The 25,940-nt window shown below is 41.3% G+C and overlaps 1 protein-coding gene across 1 annotated transcript; it reads right to left on the bottom strand.

Annotated features, from left to right (window-relative positions):
• Positions 1 to 1,452: 1,452 nt before the first annotated feature.
• On the bottom strand, positions 1,453 to 25,913 carry SCRN3 (secernin 3). The gene is made up of 8 exons (XM_080927014.1): positions 25,829 to 25,913; positions 23,002 to 23,162; positions 21,004 to 21,185; positions 20,053 to 20,249; positions 17,046 to 17,255; positions 8,219 to 8,381; positions 7,266 to 7,440; positions 1,453 to 3,398 (listed from the first exon to the last, which is right to left on the bottom strand). Exons 2-8 carry the CDS (start codon positions 23,158 to 23,160, stop codon positions 3,228 to 3,230), a joined length of 1,257 nt encoding a protein of 418 aa, XP_080783140.1. The 5' UTR covers positions 23,161 to 23,162; positions 25,829 to 25,913; the 3' UTR covers positions 1,453 to 3,227.
• Between the last annotated feature and the right edge of the window lie 27 nt (positions 25,914 to 25,940).

Here is a 25,940-nt window from a genome sequence, read left to right as displayed (position 1 = left end):
GTCACCTTGGCAGGACTCATTTTCCCCAGACTGACTCAGGGCTCAGCAGCCAAAGAGGGTAAAGCAGATTCCGCCTTGCCCTTCCCAACCCGGTGTGAGAGGACAGACAGACTGCCACAATATCCTGTTGGTGACACCCAGGAGAATGTGACAGGAAGTGGAGCCACACTGGTATGGTTGACTAAGAAGTAATGTCAGGGACTGAAGAGCACCACTTACACAGCATTCAGGAGACAGCGGGAGCTCTCCACCCAGCCTGGCTTCCTGATTTCCCTCATGGTCCCCCAAGACTTCCTGGCGCTCCTTCACCTCACACCCTCTCATTTGCTGTCTCCAGGCTCTAGGCTAGAAGCACAGAAAGGACAGTGACACTTGGTGTTCCAGTACGGAACTGTGTATCTGGTGGCACAGCAGGGCTCCAGGTAGTGTGTGGAAACGGCCTGTGGACGTCGACTGATGACCAGGGCCTAAAAGAAGCCAAAATCCTGTCAGCGAAAGGCAGAGCATTTCAGACAGCACCAGGAAGGGAAATGGGGAGGAAAGGAAGTTACCAGAATGAAGACCCATTGGTGAAGACAGAAATGAGGCTACATGTCCGAGAAAGCTGGTGCTCCAAGGGAGCCTTGGAAGGACCCAAAGCATGCCTCTGATTCTCATGCTGAAGAGGCTGAGGTGAAACTGCTGAGTCAGCCCAGACTGGATAGGAAACCTTAGCTTAACAGACAAAAAAAGTGAAGAGGTGGCAGTTATGAGCAGTGGCTGCTCTTCCAGAGGACCCAGGTTCAATTCCCAGCACCCACTTAGAAGCTCACAACTGTCTGTAAGTCCAGTTCCAGGGACTCCTGTGTCCTCATCTGGCCTCCACATGTACCAGGCATGCAGATGACACACAGACACGTAAAATAAATTAACAAAAAAAAAAAAAAAAAAAGAGCACTGTCTGAGTTCAATTCTCAGTACCCACATGGTGGCTCACAGCCCTCTGTAATGAGATCTGGTTCCCTCTTCTGGCCTGCAAGCAGAAAGTTGTATGATGTATACATAATAAGTAAGTATTAAAAAAACAAAGCCTCCTAAGTGCTAGAATGAAGGCGTGGCTCAGCATTGTAAAAGTATATTGTAAAATACCGTTTAGAAGTAGCCAGCCAGTGGTGGCACATGTCTTAAATCTCAGCATTTGGGAGACAGAGGGGGTGGATCTCTGAGTCTGAGGCCAACCTGGTCTACAGAGTGAGTTCTAGAGCAGCCAGAAAAACCCTGTTTCAAAACAAACAAACAAAAAGAAAAAAAAAACACTTTTACAAAAAGAAGCTGTTTCCAAAATTTTATTCTGTATGATTATTTTTAAGGAAATGTTTTGGAGCTTAAGATATAAATATTTTTATCAAAAATCAAACAAACCAATTTTATGTAAAATAAGTTTATTAATTTTTATTTTTACAACAAATGAAATTTAAGAAAACATTAAAATCTCTAAAATACACTCCAAGGCATTAATTAACAACATGAGTATCCACACCAAGTATACCACAGTGAAAATCTCCACAGGTTAACTCACTTATAATAACTTATTATCCATATAATCCTTGTATTTTTTTTTGTGTTTGAAACTTCTGTGACTACTATGTTATACAGATAAATCAGCTAGCTAATTCACTCAAACTTACATTTCTGTATGAATTTTTTTCACCAGTATTTGAAAGTTCATTTAGCAAATATTATATAATATCAAAGCATCCAAATATAATACCAAACAATGGGCTTTCATGGAACTTCTATTATGAGATGGATAATTAACTGTATGACTAATTTGGAGCCACAGTTAATCTTGATTATATGGAAAGAAAAATGCCTAAGAAACTCATTGGTTAGCAAGTCCTAAGACTAAAAAGAATTACTTATATGAGCGGGAGGCACAGGCAGATGAACAAGAGTATCTGTTGTTGGCATCTGTTCAGGGCCGAGACTTTAGTGGAAGAACAATGAGCCTGTAAGAGTTTAGACTTGGGTGCTGGGAGGGGCTGGAGAGATGGCTCAGGGTTAAGAGTGCTTGCTCTCGTACAGGATCTAGGTTTGCTCCCCAGCACCCACGTGATGGCTCACAGCCATCTATCACTCCAGTTCAAGCAGATCTCAGACCCTCTGAGGGCACCAGGCATGTGCTTCGTACAGACATGCATGAAGGCAAAACACTCATACACATAAAACAAAAATTTCAAATTAAAGGAAGACATTTAGACTCCTTAGTAAGATAAATAAGTAAAAAGCACCTGATTAAAGAATGGGCCAAGATCTACAGACTTCATCAAACAAAGGTATACAAATGGAAAATAAGCATGTGAAAAGAAACTCAGCATCTGGAATTACAGATCAACTGAAAAACAAAGTGAGAAGCCATAGCTTCTGTCCCTGTTACCTAAATAAGTGAGAGGCTGCACTCAGATGGCGGAACAATTGTCAGATGCCTGACAATTGGCACACGGTGCTGCTGCAGGGTGTGGAAGACAGGGTGGCAGTTCCTCACTCACACCACAGGATCTGCAATACCTCAGTCCATCCACAATGGGTTGAACGCTTAGAACTACACACCAACTTGCACGTGGATGTTTACTCACAATTGTCAAAACTTGGAAGCCCCCAAGAGGCTCTTCAGCAGTGACACACCAACTGAAAGCATCATTCATGTGAAGAAGAAACGAGCTGTCATGGCATAGAGAGGCATGGTGAAGAAGCTAATCCCACAGACCTACTGTAAGATACAAATACTGCATTCTGGAAAAAGGAAAACTACCCAGATAACAAAAAGACTAATGGCTTCTGAGAGGATGCGGGAGAGAAAAAGCCAAACAATTGGAGCTGTAAGTTCGCTGCTCGCCAACTCTTGACAAAGGAGACTTGAGTTTGACGATAGGGCTTCTGCAGAATGTGTGGCAGTGTCAAACGGTGTAAATCTGGACATTTGTCTTGTTGAAGCGGGTTAGTGTTTGCCTAAAGCACAAAAATACAGTTAACATACTATGCACTGCTTAAGAGAAGCCCTGAGCTTCCTTAATGATAGCATGGCCCATGTATCATGTTTATGTCTCATGCTTTATGCAACCGAGTACTAATTACTGTGGTCGTATCAGTCAGAATACGACTTAATACTATGAGAAGAAAAGCAAGTCTCCTGGAAGGAGTATCATTACCAGGGTAGTGGGGAAGATTTCTGACCACTTAACTGATCGTTAAGAACTAATGTTTGACTGATAAATTTTAATTTCATCTTTTACATATCGAGGAAAAAGATTAGCAGTTTTATCCACATCAAGATGTCTGCTTTGGAGGATTGATTCTATCTCTTCAAACACTTCTTTCTCCAGCTTCTTCATGTTGTCCAGCATCGCCTTGCCCTTTTCCTAATGAAAATAATAAAGGTCAATATGCAAATATGAATCTAACAAAATCCAGTCCACTGGCAAGGTTTGTTCATTCTGGTTTCTACCGGTTTAGTTGCTTTCCTATTCTGTAGATACAAAAGGAATGAAAAAGAGATAAAAGAAATAAAACAAAAAAGAAAAGGGATGGCTTTCTTTGAGGAAAAAAAAATCATCGCTCTAAGATTCAGTTAATGCAAAAATATCAAATGAAGTAGTTACTTTAGTGGAAATTCAAGAACAATCACGTGGTACCAGTAAACAAGAAGCTTAGAACAGGACAACGGAAAATCTGCTTTGACTGAGTATTAAGAAATGTGCTGGAAATCAAGACTGAGATGCTTCTGTGGATTTAGAACTCACATATTTAAAGCCAATTCTATCAAGAAAGGGAAGGGGCCTTGGGTCCAGCTCAGTGGCAGACTGTTTTCCCAGCACACCTGAAAACCTGCGCTCAACCCCTAGCACTGAGAACAAGAGAGTAAAGAAATAAATGCCCTTCACACTAAGGACACAAACGGTAATGTTCAAGAGGAAAAGCAATAAGAAGACATTTTTTTCTTGTTTCCAGGAAGTGGGGTGTGTCCAGGACTCAGAGAAAGAAGCATTTTTCCTATGCATGCTGCTAGGGATTGAACCCAGGACCTTGAAAATGCTAGGCAAAGGCTCTACCTCTGAACCCAGGTTTTCAACCTAAATAAGAATAATTTTTAATGGTTGAAAAGTTATCAACTTTGCAGTCTAGAGGAAAGAAAGAACACTGCATACAAGCAAGCCCCATTTAGAACATCTGAACAATTATGGGACAGAGTACTAGGAAACATAATTCCCAACATGAAGTTGCATGCAGCCCCCCTGCCCCAGGAAGCACTGTATTTTATAATAATGGGGGGAAATAACTGTTAATAAACAATATTTAAGTAATTGATCACCTTCTTGGGAAACAAGCTCAGAAGTCCTGCCTTCCTGATATATAAAACAGTCAAGATGGATCTGAGAACTGCATGCTGTTAGGTTTTACTTATTTATTTGTGTGTGGGGTATGAGTGTGCCTCCGCTTTGGAAGTCAGAGGACAGCTTGTAGGAGCTGGTTCTCTCCTTTGACCATGAACTCAGGTCGTCAGTCTTGGTGGTAAGTAGCCATTTCAGCAGAGCTAGAGAATTAAATTTTTTTTTAAAGTACACATATGTGGGACAGTAAGATGGCTCAGCAGGTAAAGGTGCTTGCTAACAAGTCTGATGGCTTAAGTTCTATCCCCAGGACCCACATGGTAAAAGGAGAGAAAACTCTCCTGTCCTCTAACTTCACACACACACACACACACACACACACACACACACACACATACACACACACAGTGGCCAATGCATGCCCCATATATATATATACACAAATTAATAAACACTTAAAAACCATATATAACCAAGACAAAAATATAGAAAAAAATACTTGTTATGAGGCAAGGCAGGTGTTTTGAAGAATGAAACCAAGATGCCATAAGAAAACAAAAAATACAACTGACTATAAAATCATTTATCATAAACATTTAATTTCAGTTGACATTTTAAAAAAAGTGGCATAAGCTAGAATGGTGGCATCCAACCGCAGTCCTAGAGGCTGGCGGCTGAGGCACAAGGACCATTTAAATTCAAGAGCCGGAGTACAACTTGGGCAATATGGCAGAACCAGTCTTTAAATATATAAAATATGTGTATGTGTGTATTTATATATATATATATGTTAGTTAATATTTATATTACTGCCTCAATTGAGAAATAAGCTGAGGAAAAACAAATCACTCACTAACTGACGAGAAGATTTGACAGTAAGCATAGAAGATTTCTAGCCACACTAGTAATCAAGAAATGTAAGTTAAAACTATCATAGAAGTGGCTTTCCTTAAAGCACAGAAGTAGTTATTTAGAGGGGCAGAAGTAGACCCTGGCTCTGTGACACTGCCTTCAAATTCTCCTGTCTTCCAGTGCTTTAGAATGTCAATCCATAATGTTCATTAGAGTGTAACCAGCAATAGCTTTTATACCAATTCAATTTAGTTTACCAAGTATTTAATACTGCCATAAAACCTACCTCCTTGGAGCAGTTTATAGGGCAAAGGCTATGAACCCTTGAGTGCTGTCATGAGCAAAGTAGGGTGTGTTAGGTGGACCCAGGCACCAGTAGGGACTCCTGCAAGTATTACCAAGGAGAATGAGCAAAAGCAGCAGGACCAGAGGGCCTAGAATCTCAGCTGCTGGGGCGGAGGACCATCAACTCAAGCACTGCCTCCTTATAGACTGACTTCAAGACCAGTCTGGGCAAGCTAATGAGCCTTTGTCTCAGAAAGTACAAAGAGGAGGGCTGGGGACAGTGGTGGGAAGGACAGTCAACAGGTGGCAGGGATGGGGGAAGCATACAAGATGGCTGGCCTTTTTATAGGGAGTGACTTGGTGACAGCTCTTCCATTTCCTTTAATCTCCAGGATGTTTGTTTATTTGTTTTCCCATCTCTGTAGTTGGAGGAAACGTTAGGGAGAAGTGAACAGGTACAATATTGTAAAGTTATCTTCTGGGGCTGGAGAGATGGCTCAGTGGTTAAGAGCACTGTCTGCTCTTCCAGAGGTCCTGAGTTCAATTCCCAGCAACCACATGGTGGCTCACAACCATCTGTAATGTGATCTGATGCCCTCTTCTAGTGTGTCTGAAGACAGCTACAATGTACTCATATACATAAAATAAATAAATAAATAAATAAATAATCCTTTTTTTTTTATTAATCTTTTAACCTGTTCCACAAAATAAACTCATGTCTATTTCTGGAAATATTATTTCAAGTGATATATTGCTTTTCTAAACTGCTTCAAATTTTAAAATAATGAGGATCTATTATTTTTATAACAACAATTAAAACAAAACAAATACCTAGCTGGGCAAGGTAGCACAAATCTTTAATCTCAGCACTCCTGAGGCAGAGGCAGGTGGATCCCTGTGAGTTCAAGGTCATTCTGGCCTACACTGCAAATTCTGGGCTAGTCAGGAACATACAATGAGATCCTGTCTCAGAACTGTAAGCCAAAGCTCAAACTAAACCCCCAGCTCCTTATTTCAAGTCTGCAGAATCTTGATTGCTTTCTCCAGTTATGTCTGCTTGTTGGCAGCACTTTGGTCTGGGAACTTAGATATGCCAGCTAAGCATGCTCACTGACTTCCAGCCCTTTAAGTCACTGTAATTCTGTGGGGCTCTGGGATTAAGAACATTCTATAAAAAGACCAGGCTAAGGGCCCTTCAGAGACTGTAGTGTTTGGTGTGGAAGTATACTGAGCAAACTAAGCAACTTCCCCTGGTCTCAGAATCTTTATCAGAATAATAAATAATAATATTAATACCTTCCTCATAATGTGGTTATAAAGACTAAATGTGCCATACAAGACGGAATACAATAACTGTTCAGTAATTGTTAGCTATTGTCATTACATTCAAATTTAATTTTTTTTCTAAAATAGTCAACATACATATACTTTTTTAAAAATTGATTTTTCAAGACAGGGTTTCTCTGTGTAGCCTGGCTATCCAAGAACTTACTTTGTAGACCAAGTTGTTCTTGAACTCAGAGATCCACCTGCCTCTGCCTCCCAAGTGTGTGTGTGTGTGTGTGTGTGTGTGTGTGTGTGTGTGCACGCACATGCTACCACACTGGCTCACACTCTTAACCAAAGAAAAAGCTACATTTCCCTATCAGTCTGACAGTAACTGGTTCTAAGAAGGACAAAAAGAAAACAATACAAAATAGAAATTGAATTACATCTCAAACTATTCTTAATGATTCAACAAATACTATAACCTAACCTTACCGGACGGTTAGTCATCATTTCCAAGGCCTGTTGATGGTTTTGGTAGAGTAGGTGTCTTCTGTCTGGCTTGACATATGGCTTCTTTGCCACTGGCCTTTCAACTTCAAATGTTGGTGATTTCGTATCCAATAGTGGTGAAACATGTGGTACAAATATGAAAGGCTTAAAAACAGACCTAGAAGAAAGGGTCTACTTTATCTTTGTAGATTCCTTCTAATTGAGGTGTCTAATAATAATGCTTGTATTGTAATTGGTTCCCAACACATTAGTTACTCTCAGGCTCATCTCCCTTGTGCGTTTAGGCCGGAAGACCATGCTTTACTTAGCTTTGTATTCCCAACGCCTTGTGTTAGCTTTGGCCCAGCACTAAGAATATCAGAAAATAAAATGTTTGGCATTTGCCAGGGTAAAAGCAATCCTCAGTGTCACAGACAGTGGTTGTGACTTAATGTAAAAAAAAACAGCACCATATTGATAATATGAAAAACTGAAATGCTGAGGAAAAATCAAAATAAAATTGTTCCTAATGTAACATACAGTAAATTTTACAAAAGATACTAATGCCTTAAATCAAGACACGTTATGGAAGCCCTAAGGACACTTAATTAGAACTGACAACACTTTAAAGTGTGCATGTATGTATTTTCTAAGTAGGGCACATGAGTGTATCTAGTATGAGATCATTTAAACTGTTCACTGTTATTATCACTGGATATTATAAAGTCTGAGGTCAGTAAGAAAAGTGATCTACTTCCTTTCTTGACAATGTTGAATATGCTTGTGGGGAAAAGGATAACCACACACAAGAACCCATGAGCCTCTTTGTCTCATAATCATAAATAAAACTTTATAAAGGCTTAATTGCTTATGAAAATCGTACTGACAAAATCACCTACACACTACACCTACACAGCAGCCGTGACCTCTCGGGAGTTAGTGTTGGAAGACTTTACCTCTCGGGGTGTGGCGTCCCTGTGAAGAGGTGAATGCAAGGAAGGGTGGGGTCCTGAGGTAAAATGGAAACCATGCTTGCTGTGCTCAGGAATTCCCCCTTCATGTTGATGCCGCTGGGTCTGTCTCGAAGAATTTCCACCATCGTTTCAAAAGTTATGTTTCCTGTCGGAAATCAATTAAAAACCCCTCAGATAAAGCATGTATTTTACAAGCATAAGCGCTTTTCTCTATCAGTAAGATACAACAAAACATAGCAGTGTTGACTCTCCGGTCACCCAGAGGGGGAGGCCACAAAATCAAACAGCAGATTAGTCACGTTTGCTACTGTGTCACCTTGTCTATCTGGCAAGAACAAATACTATTTATCAACTCAATAAAAAACCATTGTGGAGGATGTGACGAAGAAAGCTATGGAATATAGCTAGGGACCTGGAGAGATAGCTCAGCGGTTAAGAGCACCTGTTGCTCTTGCTTTTTTTCTTTCTTAACCATTTATTTATTTATTTATTTATTATTTATTTATTATGTACACAGTGCTCTGCCTGCATATATGCCTGCACACCAGAAGAGGCGCCAGACCCCATTACAGATGGTTGTGAGCCACCGTGTGGTTGCTGGGAATTGAACTCAGGGCCTCTGGAAGAGCACTCAGTGCTCTAACCACTGGGCCATCTCTCCAGTCCCACCTGTCCCTCCTCCAGAGTTCCCAGATTTGGTTCCCAGCACCCACACGGTGACTCACAACCATCCATAACTTCCTCAGTCTCCAGAGAGTTGTGATTCATGTAAGCACTACCATATAAACAAGAATGCCTGTGAGAAACGGTGGAAAGTTAGGAAACGGCCAATATACCTTGAGATTGATAGAAGTCTGAGGCTGAGCTTAGCAGAAGGAAAGGCAGATTTTGTATAAGTAACCCTGACTGCCATTCACTGAAGGACATCTTAGCAAAGCTGTCACAGGTCGATCCTTGGATTAAAAAGCCAACCTCTGGGGCGAGGGGGAGTGGGTGTAGTTCCACTGTAGGCCTGCCTTAGTTCCCCTACAGTTCTGCCACTCAACTATGGAAACTGCGGTCACATGACCACATGGTGTTCATGCAAAACTGATAGTGGGCACCACCGGTGTGCCTGCAGGACATAGAGTATTATTTTACATGCACTTCCTGCTTCTCTTGCTCTTCACCTACTCCCGCATACCCTGTGTCTATCTCGGACCTTCCCACCCCACTTTCCTGTCTCCCTTCCCCTTTTCACTTCTCTCTCTACTGGTATAAGGATTACACCGGAGGGTCATGCTAACAGGTGTTCTACCACCAACCCACACCCAGCACACGTGCCTTCTCCCCCTTTCTTCCTTTCACTTCCTTCCTTCCTTTTCTTTTGTTTAATCTTGAGACAGGCTATTGCTAAGTTATCCAGGCCAGTTCTCAAACTCACAATCCTCCTGCCTCAGTGTTCTAGTGACTGTGACTATATGCATTCAATACCACACTTGTCTGGGATTTCTTTATTTATTGCCTAAAGAATGTCCCTTAGTATTTTAAGTCTCCAGTGGTGAGTAATGAAATATCTCAGTTTTATTTTGACTCTGTTTGGAGGATATTTTCACTAAGTTGCAGTCCACATTAGCAGGAACTATTTTTCTCCACCTGTACTGGCTGGTTTTGTGTCAACTTGACACAACTGGAGTTATCACAGAGAAAGGAGCCTCAGTTGAGGAAATGCCTCCATGAGATTCAGCTGTAAGGCATTTTCTCAACTAGTGATCAAGGGGAGAGGGCCCAGCCCATTGTGGGTGGAGCCATCCCTGGCCCAGCCCATTGTGGGTGGTGCCATCCTGGGCTGGTAGACCTGGGTTCTATAAGAAAGCAAGCTGAGCAAGCCAGGGGAAGCAAGCCAGTAAGTAACATCCCTCCATGGCCTCTGCATCAGCTCCTGTTTCCTGACCTGCTTGAGTTCCAGTCCTGACTTCCTTTGGTGATGAACAGCATGTGGAAGTGTAAGCTGAATAAACCCTTTCCTCCCCAACTTGCTTCTTGGTCATGATGTTTGTGCAGGAATAGAAACCCTGACTAAGACACCACCTTAAGGATGTCACTGTCCAGTCTTCTGGGTTCCCTCCTTTCTACTGAAAATGAGCTATCAGTTTTATATTTGCTTTTGTGAATATTTTCTCTGGGTGCTTTACAGATTTTTCTGTCTTTCCTCTGAAATATTATGCTGATGTAGCTAGTTAGTATCTTCTTTGTGACTTATACAGCTGCTCTGTGGCTTTGATGGCTTTTATTAATTAGAAAAAATTCTCAGCCAGTATCCTTCAAATACTGCTTCTCTCTACTCCATTCCTGCTGAGAACATGTACATGTACACACACATACACACACACACATAAGCATGCACACGCATACATGCACACATGCACACGCATACATGCACACATGCACACACAGACACTATTTTCTCTGGATCCATGCCCCGCTCTATATTTTCTAAAGACTTTTTAATCTGTTATTTTTCTTCTCTGTTTAATTTGTTGTTAAATCAATCTTCAGGTATATTTTTTCTGCCCGATCATTTCCACTTGGTTCCCTAGTTCACGGATTAAATTTTACATTTTCTCTTCCTCTTTCTTTCTTCTTATTCCCTTTGAGACAAGGTCTCACTATGTTACCTGCTGACCTAGACTCAGTAAGTAGAAAGGCAGGTCTTGAACTTGTGGCCAGTCTCTTGCCTCCATGCTGAGACAGTTGACTGCACCACCATGTCCAGCTCCAGATCTGGTTCCTTCATCTAATTCTTCCCAACATATTCTTTGTTGTTAATTTTTTTAAAGTTATTTTCAAGTTCAATGTGTTTCTGATGAAGTTAATAAGTGGACAGCCTGAGAACTGGTTTCTAATGTTCACTTTTGCCCATGTGGTTCTCAGTCATTTAGTCCTACGTGGTGGCAAAACTGATCATTTCCTTTCTTCCATTATTATGTGTCTATACACATTCTACATGTGATCACACGTGCTGGTGCACATGCTTATGCATTTAAGTAGTGTCATGAGGCTGATGTCTAGAGCCGCCCCCGACCACTCCTCCACCCTGTGAACTGAAGAGACTCCTAGGCAAGCCACTAATGTCATGTGTCAGCTTGCCCTGGGGATCACGTCTCTGCCTTCAAAGCTGGCATGCCAGGCAGGTCACCGTGCTCACCAGACATTTTAACATGGGTTTTGGGGAATCCAAACTTGGGTCTCCGTGCTTACACAGCAAGTACTTTAACTGAGGTTCCCAATACCAGATGATTTCTGAATGCTGAATATGACAAATAAAAATTTGTAAGAGCTCTGTGTGGAGTTTTCTTTTATATATATATATTTATATATGTATTTTGTATATATGGATGCTCTGTTTTTATGTATATCTGTACACCAGAAGAGGACACTGGATCCCATGGAACTACAGTGATAGTTGTGAGCAAGGGGACTGGGAATTGAACTCAGGACCTCTGGAAGAACAGCTAGTGCTCTTAACCACGGAGCCATCTCTCCAGCCCCAAATTTGAATTCTGTCTTTTTGTTTGTTTTTACACGGAGTGTTTGTTTTCTTACACAGAGGATTTAATGTGTGTGTAATAAGTAAGATGCAGACATGCTTTTACTCAGCTGAGATGGATCTGCTCCGTGCATTCTCTCCTGTGAGAGAGAATTCTGGGATCTCAACTGGACATTTAGACCACTTTCAGCTGATCCTCAAATAAAGCTGTCTTAAGGCGATTGGCACTTGTGGGATCTCTGGTTTGCTTTTAATGGCCTTAAAACAATTACTTTCTGCTTAATTATGCTGTATTTTATAATACCTTTAAATCAGAAACTGCTTTAGAACCAATTGTAACATAGAGTTAGGTTCTTGGTTAGAGATGTATCTCGGTGTCTAGGAGTACAGGGTCCTAGATTCACTATTCAAAATGAAAGACTGAACAGGAAAAGGAAGAAAGGCCCATCCACAGTATTAGAAGTCTCTTAATCACACTTATTCAAAGCCATTTGGGGGTGCTGATCCATGCCTTCAAGCAATGGGCTTTCTTTCTCAGATCTAAGAATTACTCTTAGGAGAGCAGTCTAATGCCGGATTTCTTTACAGCCAGCAGTAAGCTTTACCCATTCCACCACTATGCCTTTCATTTATCAACTATGTCAGCCTCCTGTTACTCTAAACTGGTACTGGTTTCTTAGTAGCAGCAACAGACATGGTGGGCCTATAACAATAGCTTTAAATTAATGTAAAACATCCTCTCAAGAGCCACAGACTAACAAAAAAAAACCTATGCCAGTAGCAGGTATGAGAGACCTCCTTTCAAACTGTTGGTCAGGGCACTACAAGATTCCCAAAATAACATGGCCTGTTGCTGCTGGCATTGGCTGCCTCCCAGAAGTTGAAAATCAAGTTCCTAATGCCGAAGACAACACCTACTTTGGACACAGGAGTCAGCAGATTTGAGCTGGAACTAACTCAAAAGCTCCCTTCCTGAGGATTAGTTCTCAGAGCACCACAAGGTCCAATCAAGCTGCTAAGGGAGCAGAGCACTCAAAAGTCCTACCCAGCTATGATGCCTCTGAACCACAGAAACCAGCACAGACAAACGCCTAGAAGTGCTGCAGTGGCTCTTAATCTCGGTGGGACCAACAGCTGTCTAATTAGACTCCGGAGCCTACTCAGCAGGAGGTAAGTCATACCTGCTACTATAAATCTAGCCAACTACACATGGCTGGGGAGGCAATGGATACCAGAGGACCCTTTACCACCACTTCCTAAACTAGTATAAAGCCTAACCACATTCTATATAGTTGTATTTATACCCACAGATAACTATCGATTTCACCCCCTCATCAAAGAAGGTACTTTTTGCAGTAAGAGACCATTACAGAAAACCACAGGTAATCAAAATGGAGAGAACAGAATGTGGGGTGCCCAGCCCGAGTTGATACATCTAAAAGACAGCTTTTGCGCCCAAGGTTCAGGACCACCATAAAAGGGGAGAAAAGACTGTAAGTCGGAGGATAAAGAAATCTGCTGCGTAACTGTCCTTTATCTGTGAAAGGAAAGCTATACCTGTGAGATATCAACAAAATGGCTGCCTAAACAAGACCTGAGCAATTCCAGCAAACACTGTCACCCCAATATAGATAAAGGGTCACTCACTGGCAATCGAGAACTGCTGAGAGAGAAAGAGAGGGTATGTGGGGTGAGGAGTGTGGGGTATGGGGGTGGGGTAAAATCTTCCCTGGGAAGGAGCCAAACTGGTTTTCTGTACTAAGTGGTCAAGTCCTAGAGACACATGCATGCAGGTGACATTATTTATTTATATGTCTATGGTGACAACAGTTAAGGAGGAGGTCATAAACTTGGAAGGGAGAAGTGGCCATATACAGGAGGGACAGGAGACAAATAGTAAAATTATAAATATATGCATTTTGTTTCTTTGTTTTCAAGATAGGTTTTTTTTGTTTTGTTTTGTTTTTTTGTTTTTTAATTTATAGTCCTCACTGTCCTGGAATTCGCTCTGTAGTCCAGGCTGGCCTTGAACTCAGAGATCCAACTGCCTCTACCACCTGAGTGCTGGGATTAGAGGTGTGCGCCACCACCATCCAGCTATGAAACTATATTTTAATCAGATTCTTACAAAATTGAGAAAAGGAAAATATAATTTCTGCCATTAGATACACTAGGATATCTTATGTGTTGCTGGAGAGACGGCTCAGCAGTTAGAGCACTGACTGCTCTTTCAGAGGTTCTGAGTTCAATTCCCAGCAACCACATGGCGGCTCACAAGCATCTGTAATAGGATCTGGTGCCCTCTTCTGGCATGCAGGTATATATGCAGGCAAATGCTGTATAATAAATAAATAAATAAATAAATAAATAAATAAATAAATAAACAAATAGATAAATTTTTTTTAAAAAGAATATCTTATGTGAAAATATTTACTGTCTTAAAATTGGTTCTAAAGAAACAAATAACTTTCATTTACATATTGTTGACTAACTACAGGTTTTGATTTCCTTACAAAACCCTACAACAATTGGGACTAGAAGCATATCATAATATAGTGTATGTACTTAGTATATGCTAGCCCCTAGATTAACTCATAAAGATAATCTAAAAGGTGAGACTCTACCTCTTCCTCTTCTTTAATGTGAGGCTCACAGCAAATCTGTATCCAAATTATGATCTTTTGATACCTCAATGAAAAAGGAAATGAACTTTCATGGAAGAATCAAAAGTGCTGCTGTTAAAGATACAAGCTACCAACCATTTTATACTAATGGTGACTGATTGATATACACACATATGCTCTTACCCAGTTCCTTCATGGTATAGCATGATTCAAATTCAAAAAGTACTTTACTGAATTTACAGATAACTTGTTAGAGGAGCTTATCTTTCAGTAAATCTTGAATAATACTGAGGAGAATAGAGGGGCTACATCTACACTGAGCCCTTGATATTAAACTCAACAATAAAGCAAAACCCTACCATTCACAACTACCTATCAGGCACAGAGCTTCAACATCTAGTGAGATTTAAAATGATTCAGGTCTAAATTCCTATAAATGGCAAGTTTTAATAAAAAACTATGTCAGAACTGTAACGCCGTGATAGTGCAGGTATTATGAAAATGCTTTCAGGATTTGAAACCTACAATTCTCAAAATGAAAGGAGGATTTACATGGTCACTTGAGTAGGACAGCTGTAAGTAATCCACTAGCAAGCACTGAATAAGTACCGAGACCGCAGCGGCAGGTCCAGTACGGTGAACGTAAAACACAGGGTGCAGTCTCACAGCAATTTAAACGGGTTACTTAGAATACACGCAACAATTTGATACATGCAGCACACTTAATAGTCATCAGCTAGGGATGGTGGAAAGAAGGGAAGTAGGCTCTTTAGCTAGAAAAAAACCAATTCAAAATTTAAACATAATATACACCAGTAGACAATTTCATATGGGAACGACTGGAAAGACACATATTTTTTGGGCAAAGCATTGAAAACTGGATAAATTGTACATCACACTTGAAAAAAATGAAGTCTGTGTCACACACGCATCCACATGAATTTCAGGTCTGCGAGCTGGTTATCTTACAGTTAAATATGACGATTATTTCAGTGTAATAGCTTATTAACTTACACTGTTCTATGTGGTTGTCTTCCTTCTGTCTGGTCGCCCTCAACCTTGAGATTACTGTTTCTGCTTCAGTCATGTTTGCCTGAGACAGTGACTATACAGCCCAGACTGGTACTGAACCCATTCATGTCTCAGCAACTCACACCCGGTCCATTCCTCCCGATCTCAATTATGTACTGCGACCTCCAACTCTGCAAGGGGGGGGTCGTGCAGAAGCATGAGTGCACATGTGCACACAGATGGAGGTCAGAGGTCAACATCAAGGATCTTCCTTCTTGTTCTCCACCCATGTTTAAAGACTGATTCAGATAGACCGGCAGTTCCTGTGGGTGGAGACCCCTGTGGGAGTCAACCAACCTTTCCACAGGGGTCGCCTATGACAATTCTTTTTGGAAAGGATCAAGAAGTGTGGCCTTATTGGAGGAGATGTGGTACTAGCAGTGGTAGGAGTGGGCTTTGAGGTTCCCAGGTGTCCCTCTGTCTCTCTCTGTCTGTCTCTCTGTCTCTGTCTGTCTATGTCTCTGTCTCTCTGTCTCTCTCTGTCTCTCTTTCTCTCTCTCTCTCTCTCTCTCTCTCTCTCTCTGTGTGTGTGTGTGTGTGTGTGTGTGTGTCTGCCTGTCTGTCTGTCTCTCTGCTTGCTACCTGGAGATTACAATACAGCTCTCAACTTCTCCAGCACTCTGCCTGGCTGCAGCTGTTACACTGCCACCATGATGAAATGGACTGACCCTCTGAAACTGTAGGCAAGTCCTCAGATAAATGCCCTGCCCATGGCGTCTCTTCATAGCAGTAGAATACTGACTAAGACACATGGGCTGGGGAAATGGCTCACTGGGAAGGCATTGCTGTGAGCTTTGAGTGTGCATCCCCAAACCGTGGCAGCTCACACCTGCAACCCCAGTGCTGGGTGCAGAGACAGGTCTCAGGAGCTTGCTGGCCAGCTTCCCTCACTGAAACGGTGGGCTCCAGGTTCAATGACAGACTGTCTCAGAAACTCGGGGGAGAGTAACCAAGACATTAAACACAAGCTTTAGGCCTCCAAATGCACAATCAAGGGTGTGCACACCTAAACATAAATGTGTGCATATACAAAGCCACACACAAACAAAAAGGATAAAACATATAAACAAGCAAAACTACTACTGTTAAAAGACAATTAAAGCAGTAACAGTTTAGCTCAGTGTGATGGTGGATGTCTTTAGTGATAGCACTAGGAAAGCAGAGGTAGGCAGATCTCTATGAGTTCAAGGCCAGCCTGGTCTACACAGTGAATATTAGGCCAGTCGGGGTCATATATACATATATACATATATATATATATATATATATATATATATATATATATATATATATATACATATACATATATATACTCTAAATTTTTATGTATTTATGTATTTATTTATCTAATTCAAATTTTAAAAAAATAGAAAGTTTCTTGAGGATTGAGAATATGAACTTGACCCTCAAAAGGAATCAGTATTTTCTTACAATGATTTAATACTTTATACATATCAAAAAATAGCTTATACTAGCCTAATACTTGGCTTTATTTAAATCATATTTTTACTAGGCAAGAGATCATTCCCACATTATAGCTGCACAAAATTCAATTTTTAAATGTTATTTAAATGCTAAAGCTTACCTCTGTGTTTATCCAGAAGCTTGTAGCCCTGACAGTATCTGCTTGGTGACATCATCATAGTGGCCGTGTCCATGTAAGAATACGCTGCGGTAAAGTCAAACTCCTCTTTGCCATCCCACCAGCCCCTCTGCTTAGCATAGTTTCTCATGTCTGGATGCTCCCGGTCAATCTTGGTTGTTATGGAAAACTGATTGGAAATATTACGAACTCCTATTTGTGAGGGATGAAAAGAAGAAGAAAAGCTACCTTTAACATAAAGTACCTACGTCTACATTATGATTCTCACTTACCATTTCAACCCGTTTGGCCATGAACATCTACTGCATATTCTAAACAACTATTTAAAATTTAAAAGTAAATGTTGAGATAACTGTAGACTCAGATGCAGCTATATGAAATAATCCAGAGAGATAGGACATGCTTCCCTCAGCTTCTACCCATCACATGTTAAAAACTACAGAACAATAGTAAGAACATGGGTGGGAATAGTGTTAAGGAAGAGAGTCCTTGGGCCATCCATCATCTTACCTGTCCATACCAGAGCCGTGCCTCTCCCAATCCTAGTGACTCATTAGCTCTAGTGCGTGAGACACGCACACGCTCCAGGTATACTTGGTATCTGTGTGTGAGACACATGCACACACACACATATCTTGGGTTTTTATATATTGGGTAAAGACATGTGCCACAAGCTGACCCATGTGAGTTCAATCCCCAGGAGCCCACACGGAGGAAAATGAAAACTGCTTCTCAGAGTCGACCTATGACCTCCACACATGCCGTAGCACATACGCCCACATATGCACTTATAAAGTAATCTTACATAAGAATTGTACAGTAAATAGCTCTTTAAAATTATTGAAGATGTGTAGATGTACATTTGTTCACTTGTGTGTGTGCAGAGGTGAACCTTTCATCTGTGTGTTCTGGGAGTCACTCAGGCCGTCAGGGTAGGCAGCAAGTACTCTTACCTGCTGAGCTCTCTTGTTGCCCTGCCTTCTGGCCTTTTTAACTCAGCCGAATTGGAAAGACTCAACATGTTATCAACAGCTCCTTTGTAACTCATATGATGCACAACACTTTGCTTAACATTTTAACACATACATACATACATACATACATACATACATACATATACATATGTACATGTGTACATATATGTATACACACACACACAACATACACACACACTACTCAATGGCCAATGTAGGTGATTAGCAATCTATCAGAGATGTTTCATTTCTGGGCTGGAGATACTCAACACAGAACAATCTAGTTCTTGAGATCATTCAGCACAAGGATGAGAAAGCACTAACAAGGTTATCTCAACAGGATGATCACATCCAGGAAGGCATTCATCTTGCATGACCAGGTAAGACTTTTCTCAATAGTATTTATATTCCTTTGCCTTTAGATAGCATGTTTAATAAAAGAAAAAGTGGTTACTGGTATAACCAAGGCAATCTGTGTAATAATAAAATGGATTCAATTTAATTTTATATATTTTATTAATTCTTAGAAAATGTCAAACTTAAAATATTAAAACAGTTTTTCTAAAGCTCATGAAAATAACTGGCAAGAACCTATTCTGAAGGGTAACCCTTGGGCTAGAGAGATGGCTCAGTGTTAAGAGCACTGACTGCTTTTATAGAGGTCCTGAGTTCAAATCTCAGCAACCACATGGTGGCTCACAACCATCTGTATGTAAGCTTATGGTGCACTTATATATAATAAATAAATAAATTTTAAAACAAAACAAAAAAAAAAAAAAAAAGGTAAAGCTCAAATCTTCCAGCACAGGCTCCCCAAGAAGTCCTTTTGAACTCCTCCGGGAGCTCACAATGACTTTCCTCTAAGCTTCACAGCACCCCTGGGTTCACATCGTTCACCCAACTAACTAACTAATTAATTGAGGCAGCTTCTCCTGAGTCCACAGCTAGACTCAGACTCTATGAAGTAGACAATGACCGTCAGCTTCTGCTCTCCCTACCCCCATCCCTCCCAGACACTGGGATTATGGCTGTGTGCCACTGGTCTCCGTTTTACACACTGCTGGTGACTAAGCCAGACAAGCACACCAGCAACTGAGCTGACCTCGGACAGTCCTGTTACAGGTGTCCTTCGTCTCCTTCGTAAGACCAGGAGACTCAAGATGCCAGTGCACAGGAAGCATGTGACCATGTTTCCACACAAGGCTGTGCTCTGCAGAACCAGGAAATGGGGATGAAGACTTCCGCTCTGCACTCTAAGTTACTTTCTATCTCCTGATTTCTTCACTGGGAATGAAGTGGACTGGCTGTGGAGAAAGCTTAATGATGATGTGAACTCAAGTCCCCAGGACTCAGGTGACATCAGGATGACGGCAGTGCCTAACATCCCAGAGCTTCTATGGTGAGATGAAATGCAATGGTAGAAAATCCCCTGAAGCATATGATCACACAGGCACAGTAAACAAACAGAGACCATAAGTCACCACAGGTTGTCCTCTGACCTTCACTTACAGAGAGGTCCCCCAACATGTATACATGCACACGTGTTACAAAGAAACACGCACAAGAAGATATAAGAGGAATATATGACCACAAATCACCCAGAGAAATCAATTCCAAAGCAATCAAATTGCATTTACTCAGTGACATCCAATTCTAAACCCTGACCCAAAGCCACGCATCCCCAGCCAAACTCCCTTTCTTTACTTCTATGCTCACACATGATACTATTCTGGAATTCAGTCCAAAGTTAGGAAAGGAAGAAATAACAAGGAGTGATTAAAAGAGAGAAAAAGCAAACAAAAAAACGCCACCTGTAATTTCTGTGAGCATGCTTCCACATCATCACGGTTCTCCTCCCCTAATGTTCTCTCCAATTCAAACCTTGCTTTGCAGTTTATCCTTCAATGCAATGGACTATAAATCTCGAAAGGCAAGTGAATGCATTATCTGCAGTTACCTGTAGACTTTATTAATGACATCATTCTAGAAACCAAATTGCAAACAGTTGTTCATACCTTGGACTTTTTCTGCTGCCCAGTACTTCCCGGAAGTCTCCAGAATCCAGGCTCCACCCCTGTCGGCTATCAGGAAGCTGTTATAGTAGCTGAGCTCCTCACCCTCCGCACAGTTACCACCTTGTCCGTATCTTTCTAACAAGTCAACGATGACATCAAGAGCCTTTGCAGCTGTATCCGCTCTTTCAAGGCCAAGCCTAAAATAAAATTACTAAAGCTCTCAGATTAAAAATCATTTCCTTTACTCATCTAAACTTCATATTCAAAAAGCACTGTATTAACTACACTCAAAGTAAGAAAATGCAAGTTAGTAGGCAAAATAAACTCTTACTTCTCGAGGCACTTCAAGCCAAAGAAATGTTTTTGAAGCCAAGATCCATCTTGGCAATTTATTGCAAAGTTATTTTTCTTTCAAGACTGAGATATTTCTTTTTAAAATGAAGGTATTAATCAACCATGTGATAAAAACAATTGAGGTATTTCTGAAGAATTATAATTTCTAATTTGGCCCCTCTGCCAGTTGAAGATGTGCATGGGTGTTCGTGAATGTAGGTATCTATGTGGTACACAGGTGTTTATGTGCGTGTTCGACTGACAGTGTGCATGCTTGTAAGCATGCCTGTAAGCAGAAGCCCCACAGCTTCCTCGCTCGAGTTCCACCTTATTTTTTGAGACAGGGTCTCTCGGTGAACTGGGAAGTTCGCATAAGCTAGAGTAGCTGCCCGGCAAGCCTAGGGACCTACCCTGCTCTGGTTCCCCAGCGCTGGGATTGTTGCAGACATGCATGAGCGCTGGACATGAAACTCAGTTCTCACGCTTGTGCAGTGAGGGTTGTGTGCACTGAGCCATGCGCTCAGTGACATTGAAGAGTCAAGGGATTCCATGCTGGTGTGAAGATGGATATGGGCTGGTGTCTACCACTTCTCACACTATCTACAGCGAGATTGTTACCTGACAAGGTCCATGCCCAAAAGTGCTTCCTCCTTAGAAATATCTTCTCTTCCCCATACAGCCTCATTCCCAATGCAGACGCCATGCTCGTTGGCACCCATTTCTGCCCCCCACAGCCAAGCTGGGCGGCTGAGAACAACAGCATATGTTTCAGGAACTTGATCAACTTCTATATAAGTACACTGTAAAAAGGAAGAGGCATACAACTATACAACCAAAAAAGAAAAGTTGCCAGACTTTAAAACACCATCTGGGACATGATCACTATGAAGGGAGGTGAAACGGGGCTACACTAAAATTTCAATAATAAAACTCATGCGGAATTGCATGACTCTAAAGCATTTATCATTTAAGTACTTTCTGAGTGTGGCCTATTATAATACACCCTGATAAGACAGGTCAGTTACAAAGATAAATCAAGGCGGAGCTTCATTCAAAAACAAAGACTTCCCCATTAACTAGGGTACAACAGATATTAAATATTTAAGGCCTGAATAAGAATGAACAGAGCTGCTTTGGAGGCTTAGGAGTGATGGTTACTAATCTTCAAATGGTTTCATGGAGAATGATTAATATGAGTTGAAGAGCAAGAAAGCAGTCCTCAAGTTTAATGACTAGCATGTTCTGAATAGTGACATATGTGTTATAGGTATGTGAGACCCTCAGTGACATGTCCTGAATAGTGACATATGTGTTATAGGTATGTGAGACCCTCAGTGACATGTCCTGAATAGTGACATATGTGTTATAGGTATGTGAGACCCTCAGTGACATGTCCTGAATAGTGACATATGTGTTATAGGTATGTGAGACCCTCAGTGACATGTCCTGAATAGTGACATATGTGTTATAGGTATGTGAGACCCTCAGTGACATGTCCTGAATAGTGACATATGTGTAATAGGTATGTGAGACCCTCAGTGACATGTCCTGAATAGTGACATATGTGTAATAGGTATGTGAGACCCTCAGTGACATGTCCTGAATAGTGACATATGTGTTATAGGTATGTGAGACCCTTAGTGACATGTCCTGAATAGTGACATATGTGTAATAGGTATGTGAGACCCTCAGTCAGGTGAGAATTGCTGGGGTCCCACATTTCCAGTGTCAGTGACCTCCAAGGCTAGATTTAAACATACAGATATAGAATTCAAAAAGTCTTATATTTAATGTGTATCAGTGTTAGAACATCAAGAATCCAAAAAGTCCGTAACAGAAGATAATATAACCTTTACATTTCATGTAAATAGACTCTTTAAACAAAAAATTTAAAGGACATTTTGTGAGAAAAAATTATAAAATATATGTATTGGGTGCCTAATAAACCTTTTAAATTAACTACAAAATCTATTTGTGGGGCTGAAAATGTGGCTGCCCCAGCCACTCCTCTTACCTAAGTCCCACATTTAAACCATCCTACGCTATTGTGAGGCTAGTTGAATCCATAGTCCATTTGTATATTCTTACCTTCTGTAAGATGTTGCCCAGGTTAATAAACTGACTTGAAAATCTTTTATCATATGAAACACATATAACATATAGAAATTATTCAAATATTTGATCAAAGAGACATGTTTTATGATTTTAGCAGCTTCCTCTAAACTAAAAGACCAGAAATAAAAGACCAGAAGTCTATTTTTGATTCAAACTTTTTTCAACCTTAAAATTCTTGAATTTTAACTTCAATGGTCTTCTGTCAATTGGTAGCTAATGAAATAAATAAGCGTTTATGGAGCTGGAGAAAATTCTCAGTGGTTAAGAACACTTGCTGCTCTTATAGAGGACCAGGGCTCAATCCATGACATCCACATGGCAGCTCACAACTGTCTGTAACTGCAGTTTCAGGAGATCCAACACCCTCTCCTGGCCTCCCTGGGCACCAGGCACACACATGTGGTGCAGAGGCACACATACGGTTAAAACAGTCATACACATAAAACCACCATGAAGATCTTAAATATCAGGTATCGCTAGCACAGCATGGATCTCACCTACCTTGAGACGTTTCTTCAAATCATTATGAACTGCAGCTGGAAAGTAAATTATTTCTTGTACTTCATCAAAGAGTCTGTCTGAATTTTTTCCAAAAATAACTCTATTTCCAACTGTTGATGGAGGTAATGCCACAAAGGTGTCACAGGAAGAGGGTTCCATTTCTTAATTTAAAAAAAAAAAAAAAAAGCATATACAAGCTTCAAGATTAAAAAGAGGAAACACTTTTAAGTATACATAAAACAAAGAGCTTTTGTCTGTGACCAAGGGATATACCTAAGAAGGGAGCATAGTGAAAAATTAAATATATTATCCCTGTGCATTCCAGGGCAGCCAGGTGAGTACAGTAAGACCTGTCTTAAAGAAACAAATAACAGAAAGTACAAAAAAACAGACTATGATTTTAATTAACCATGTACGGCTTAATAACATGGCAGTAAGAGCCACGTTCCTGTAGGTCTATGGTCAAGGTTCCTCTGTAAACCTCTCTCTAAATCCTCCCTACTCCTCTCCCTGTGCCCACAGCTGGTCATGTCAAGGTCGCTGTCTGTGTGTCTATGAGGCCCCTTACTGGACAGTGGGACCCTTGAGAATCGGAGGACCTCTTGCTGGCTTTTGCACCACTATTGAAAATTATGTAAAGGAGTGGCTTGCACCTTTAATCCCAGGAGCTGGGAGGCCGGGGTAGATGGATCACTTTGAGTTGGAGGCCAGCCTGGTCTACAGTGAGTTCTAAGAACAGCCAGGGCTACATGGAGATATCCTCCCCTCCCCCAAACATAACAACAATAACAAAACCAAACCAAAAACCAAAAAGGAATGTGTGTAAACAAATAAATGTTCCCAATATTGCTTCAGAGGAGGTCTCCTTTGGCTTAAGGAAAATGCTCAGAGACCATAATGTTGAAAAAGACAAGAATTCTGAAGTAGACACAGTACTTTGGAGAAATATAGCAAAGATGTCATGATATTCTTATTGTTGGGGGCAGAGGCAGGTGAATCTCTGAGTTTGAGGCCAGCCCTGTATTCCAAGACTGCCAGAGGTAATATCTCAAAAAACAAAATAAACAAAATCCCAACTTTATGTTCTCAGGAAATTCACATTTGTAACTTAGAAATATTGGTTGTAGAATGAACATACAAATTCTCTTCATCTGTGATCTTGAAAATCTTAAATTCCAGTTTGTAGAACCATTCAAGAACCCCTTTTTAAATTTTACTTTCAGAATAGACACGGTTTTAGTTTCCTTCTTTTATTTATCTTCTTAAAGATTTATTTTTACTATTTATGTGTATGTATAATAATGTCTGTTTACATTAAGAATTGGGATGCCCTAGAAGACCAGAGGTGGGCCTCAAACCCCTTGGACCTGGAGTTAGGGTGGTTAGGGTGTAAGGCATCGTGTGTTAGGAACTGAAGTCTTCAGGAAAAGTAATGAGCTGTCTTAATCACCGAGCTCTCGTTCTGACCCAGTTTCCTTCTTTTGTAAGAACCAAATCTTGCTGGGGGTGGTGGCACACACCTTTGATGCCAGCACTTGGGGAGCAGAGGCAAACAGATTTCTTGAGTTCAAGGCTACCCTGGCCTACAGAGTGAGTTCCAGGACACCCAGGGTTACACAGAGAAACCCTGTCTTGAAAAACAAACATGAAGAACCAATCCGTAGCATAGTTTTATAGAGGAACATTCTAACTATTTAAGAAAAGTTTTTAAAAACGTAAACCTAGTTAATGTTTTATTGAAAGGAAAGGAAAGCAGGATGTGGTAACACACCTGTATTCTCAGCAGAATTCAAGGGTTCAAAGCTAGCCTACGTTTCAAGATTAACAAAATGACTCAAGAAACCAGGTCACCATGGAACGAGTACGGGGTCTTCTCCTTCTCAAAGATGGGAAGAGGTACCACTGTTTTTCTTTTGTGTCACTCCTCTAAACTTTGTGATCTGTTTACAGTGTTCCAAGGTTACCTACCCCAACCTCCAGGCCCATCAGTATTAAAATAAATTATTAAAACACCACCTAGTAGGGCTGTTTCGAGCACTAAGTAAAACCCTGAAGGTGAAACCTAGCTTGGTAGCACGCCTGTAATCCAAGTTTGTGCGCTAAGTGGACCCTGTCACGCATAACACAAGATTTAAAAAAAAAAAAACAAAAACAAAACTGGAACACAGCCACCCTCCTCCCCCCAAGAAAGCTGTCATCTGTTGTAACTTGGCACATTCTTATCCTAGCTGGAGATCAGTGGGCTATGTCCTAGCCTGCAACGACTAAGAAACCAGCACCCGGGAGGAAAGCCCTTGGCCCTAACGGGTTCTCATCATTCACGATGTTTGCTAAACATATATCCGATTAGCTAGAAATAACCCAAGGAAGCTGGGTGTATTGGCGCGGGCCTTTAATCCCAGCACTAAGGTGGCAAAGGCCGGCGGATCTGTCAGGTCAAGGACAGCCAGCGCTACCTGGTGAAAGCCTGTCACAAAGGTACATAATAATAACAACAACAATTATGAAATAATAACAGTAATTGGGAAGGAAGAGCCTCGGTTCTTGAGGAGCTGACAGTCTATTCCGGTGCTTTTGGTAACACTAAACTTCTCACAAACGTCCAACAGTTTGGCGTTAGACTATCTCCATAATCTACATGGGAACTGCGCCGCAAAAGAAAAATCTTGCAACTGGAAGTAGGCGTTGCCAGAAAATGCTGGGCTCGACCTTCCAGACCTCGCTTGTGCGGGACGCCTGCGCTCGGGACGAAGCTAGCGCCGCAGAGCCCGCAGCCGCTCGCGACCCTGCAGAGTGCGAGCGACGTGCAGTCGCTCCCCGAGCTTACCTCAGCTGCGCACGCGCGGACGTCGGATAAGCGGCCGCAGGCACTGAGAGCAACGCTCCCGGAAGAGACGAGGAGGGGCGGGCCCAAAAGCGCTAATCCACGGAAGTGGTCA

The sequence above is a fragment of the Micromys minutus genome, assembly GCF_963924665.1.
Source record: "Micromys minutus genome assembly, chromosome: 13".
NCBI lineage: Eukaryota > Metazoa > Chordata > Mammalia > Rodentia > Muridae > Micromys > Micromys minutus.
Note: the sequence above shows the minus strand (reverse complement) of the source record. Positions and strands in the feature narration are given on the sequence as shown.

Coding starts and splice junctions, on each gene's coding strand:
- SCRN3 (XM_080927014.1), bottom strand. CDS start 23,160: ATGGAACCCTCTTCCTGTGACACCTTTGTGGCATTACCTCCATCAACA. Junction 17,256..20,052: donor GGCAGCAGAAAAAGTCCAAG/GTATGAACAACT, acceptor CCTCACAAATAG/GAGTTCGTAATATTTCCAAT. Junction 7,441..8,218: donor GGGACGCCACACCCCGAGAG/GTAAAGTCTTCC, acceptor CCTTTCTTCTAG/GTCTGTTTTTAAGCCTTTCA.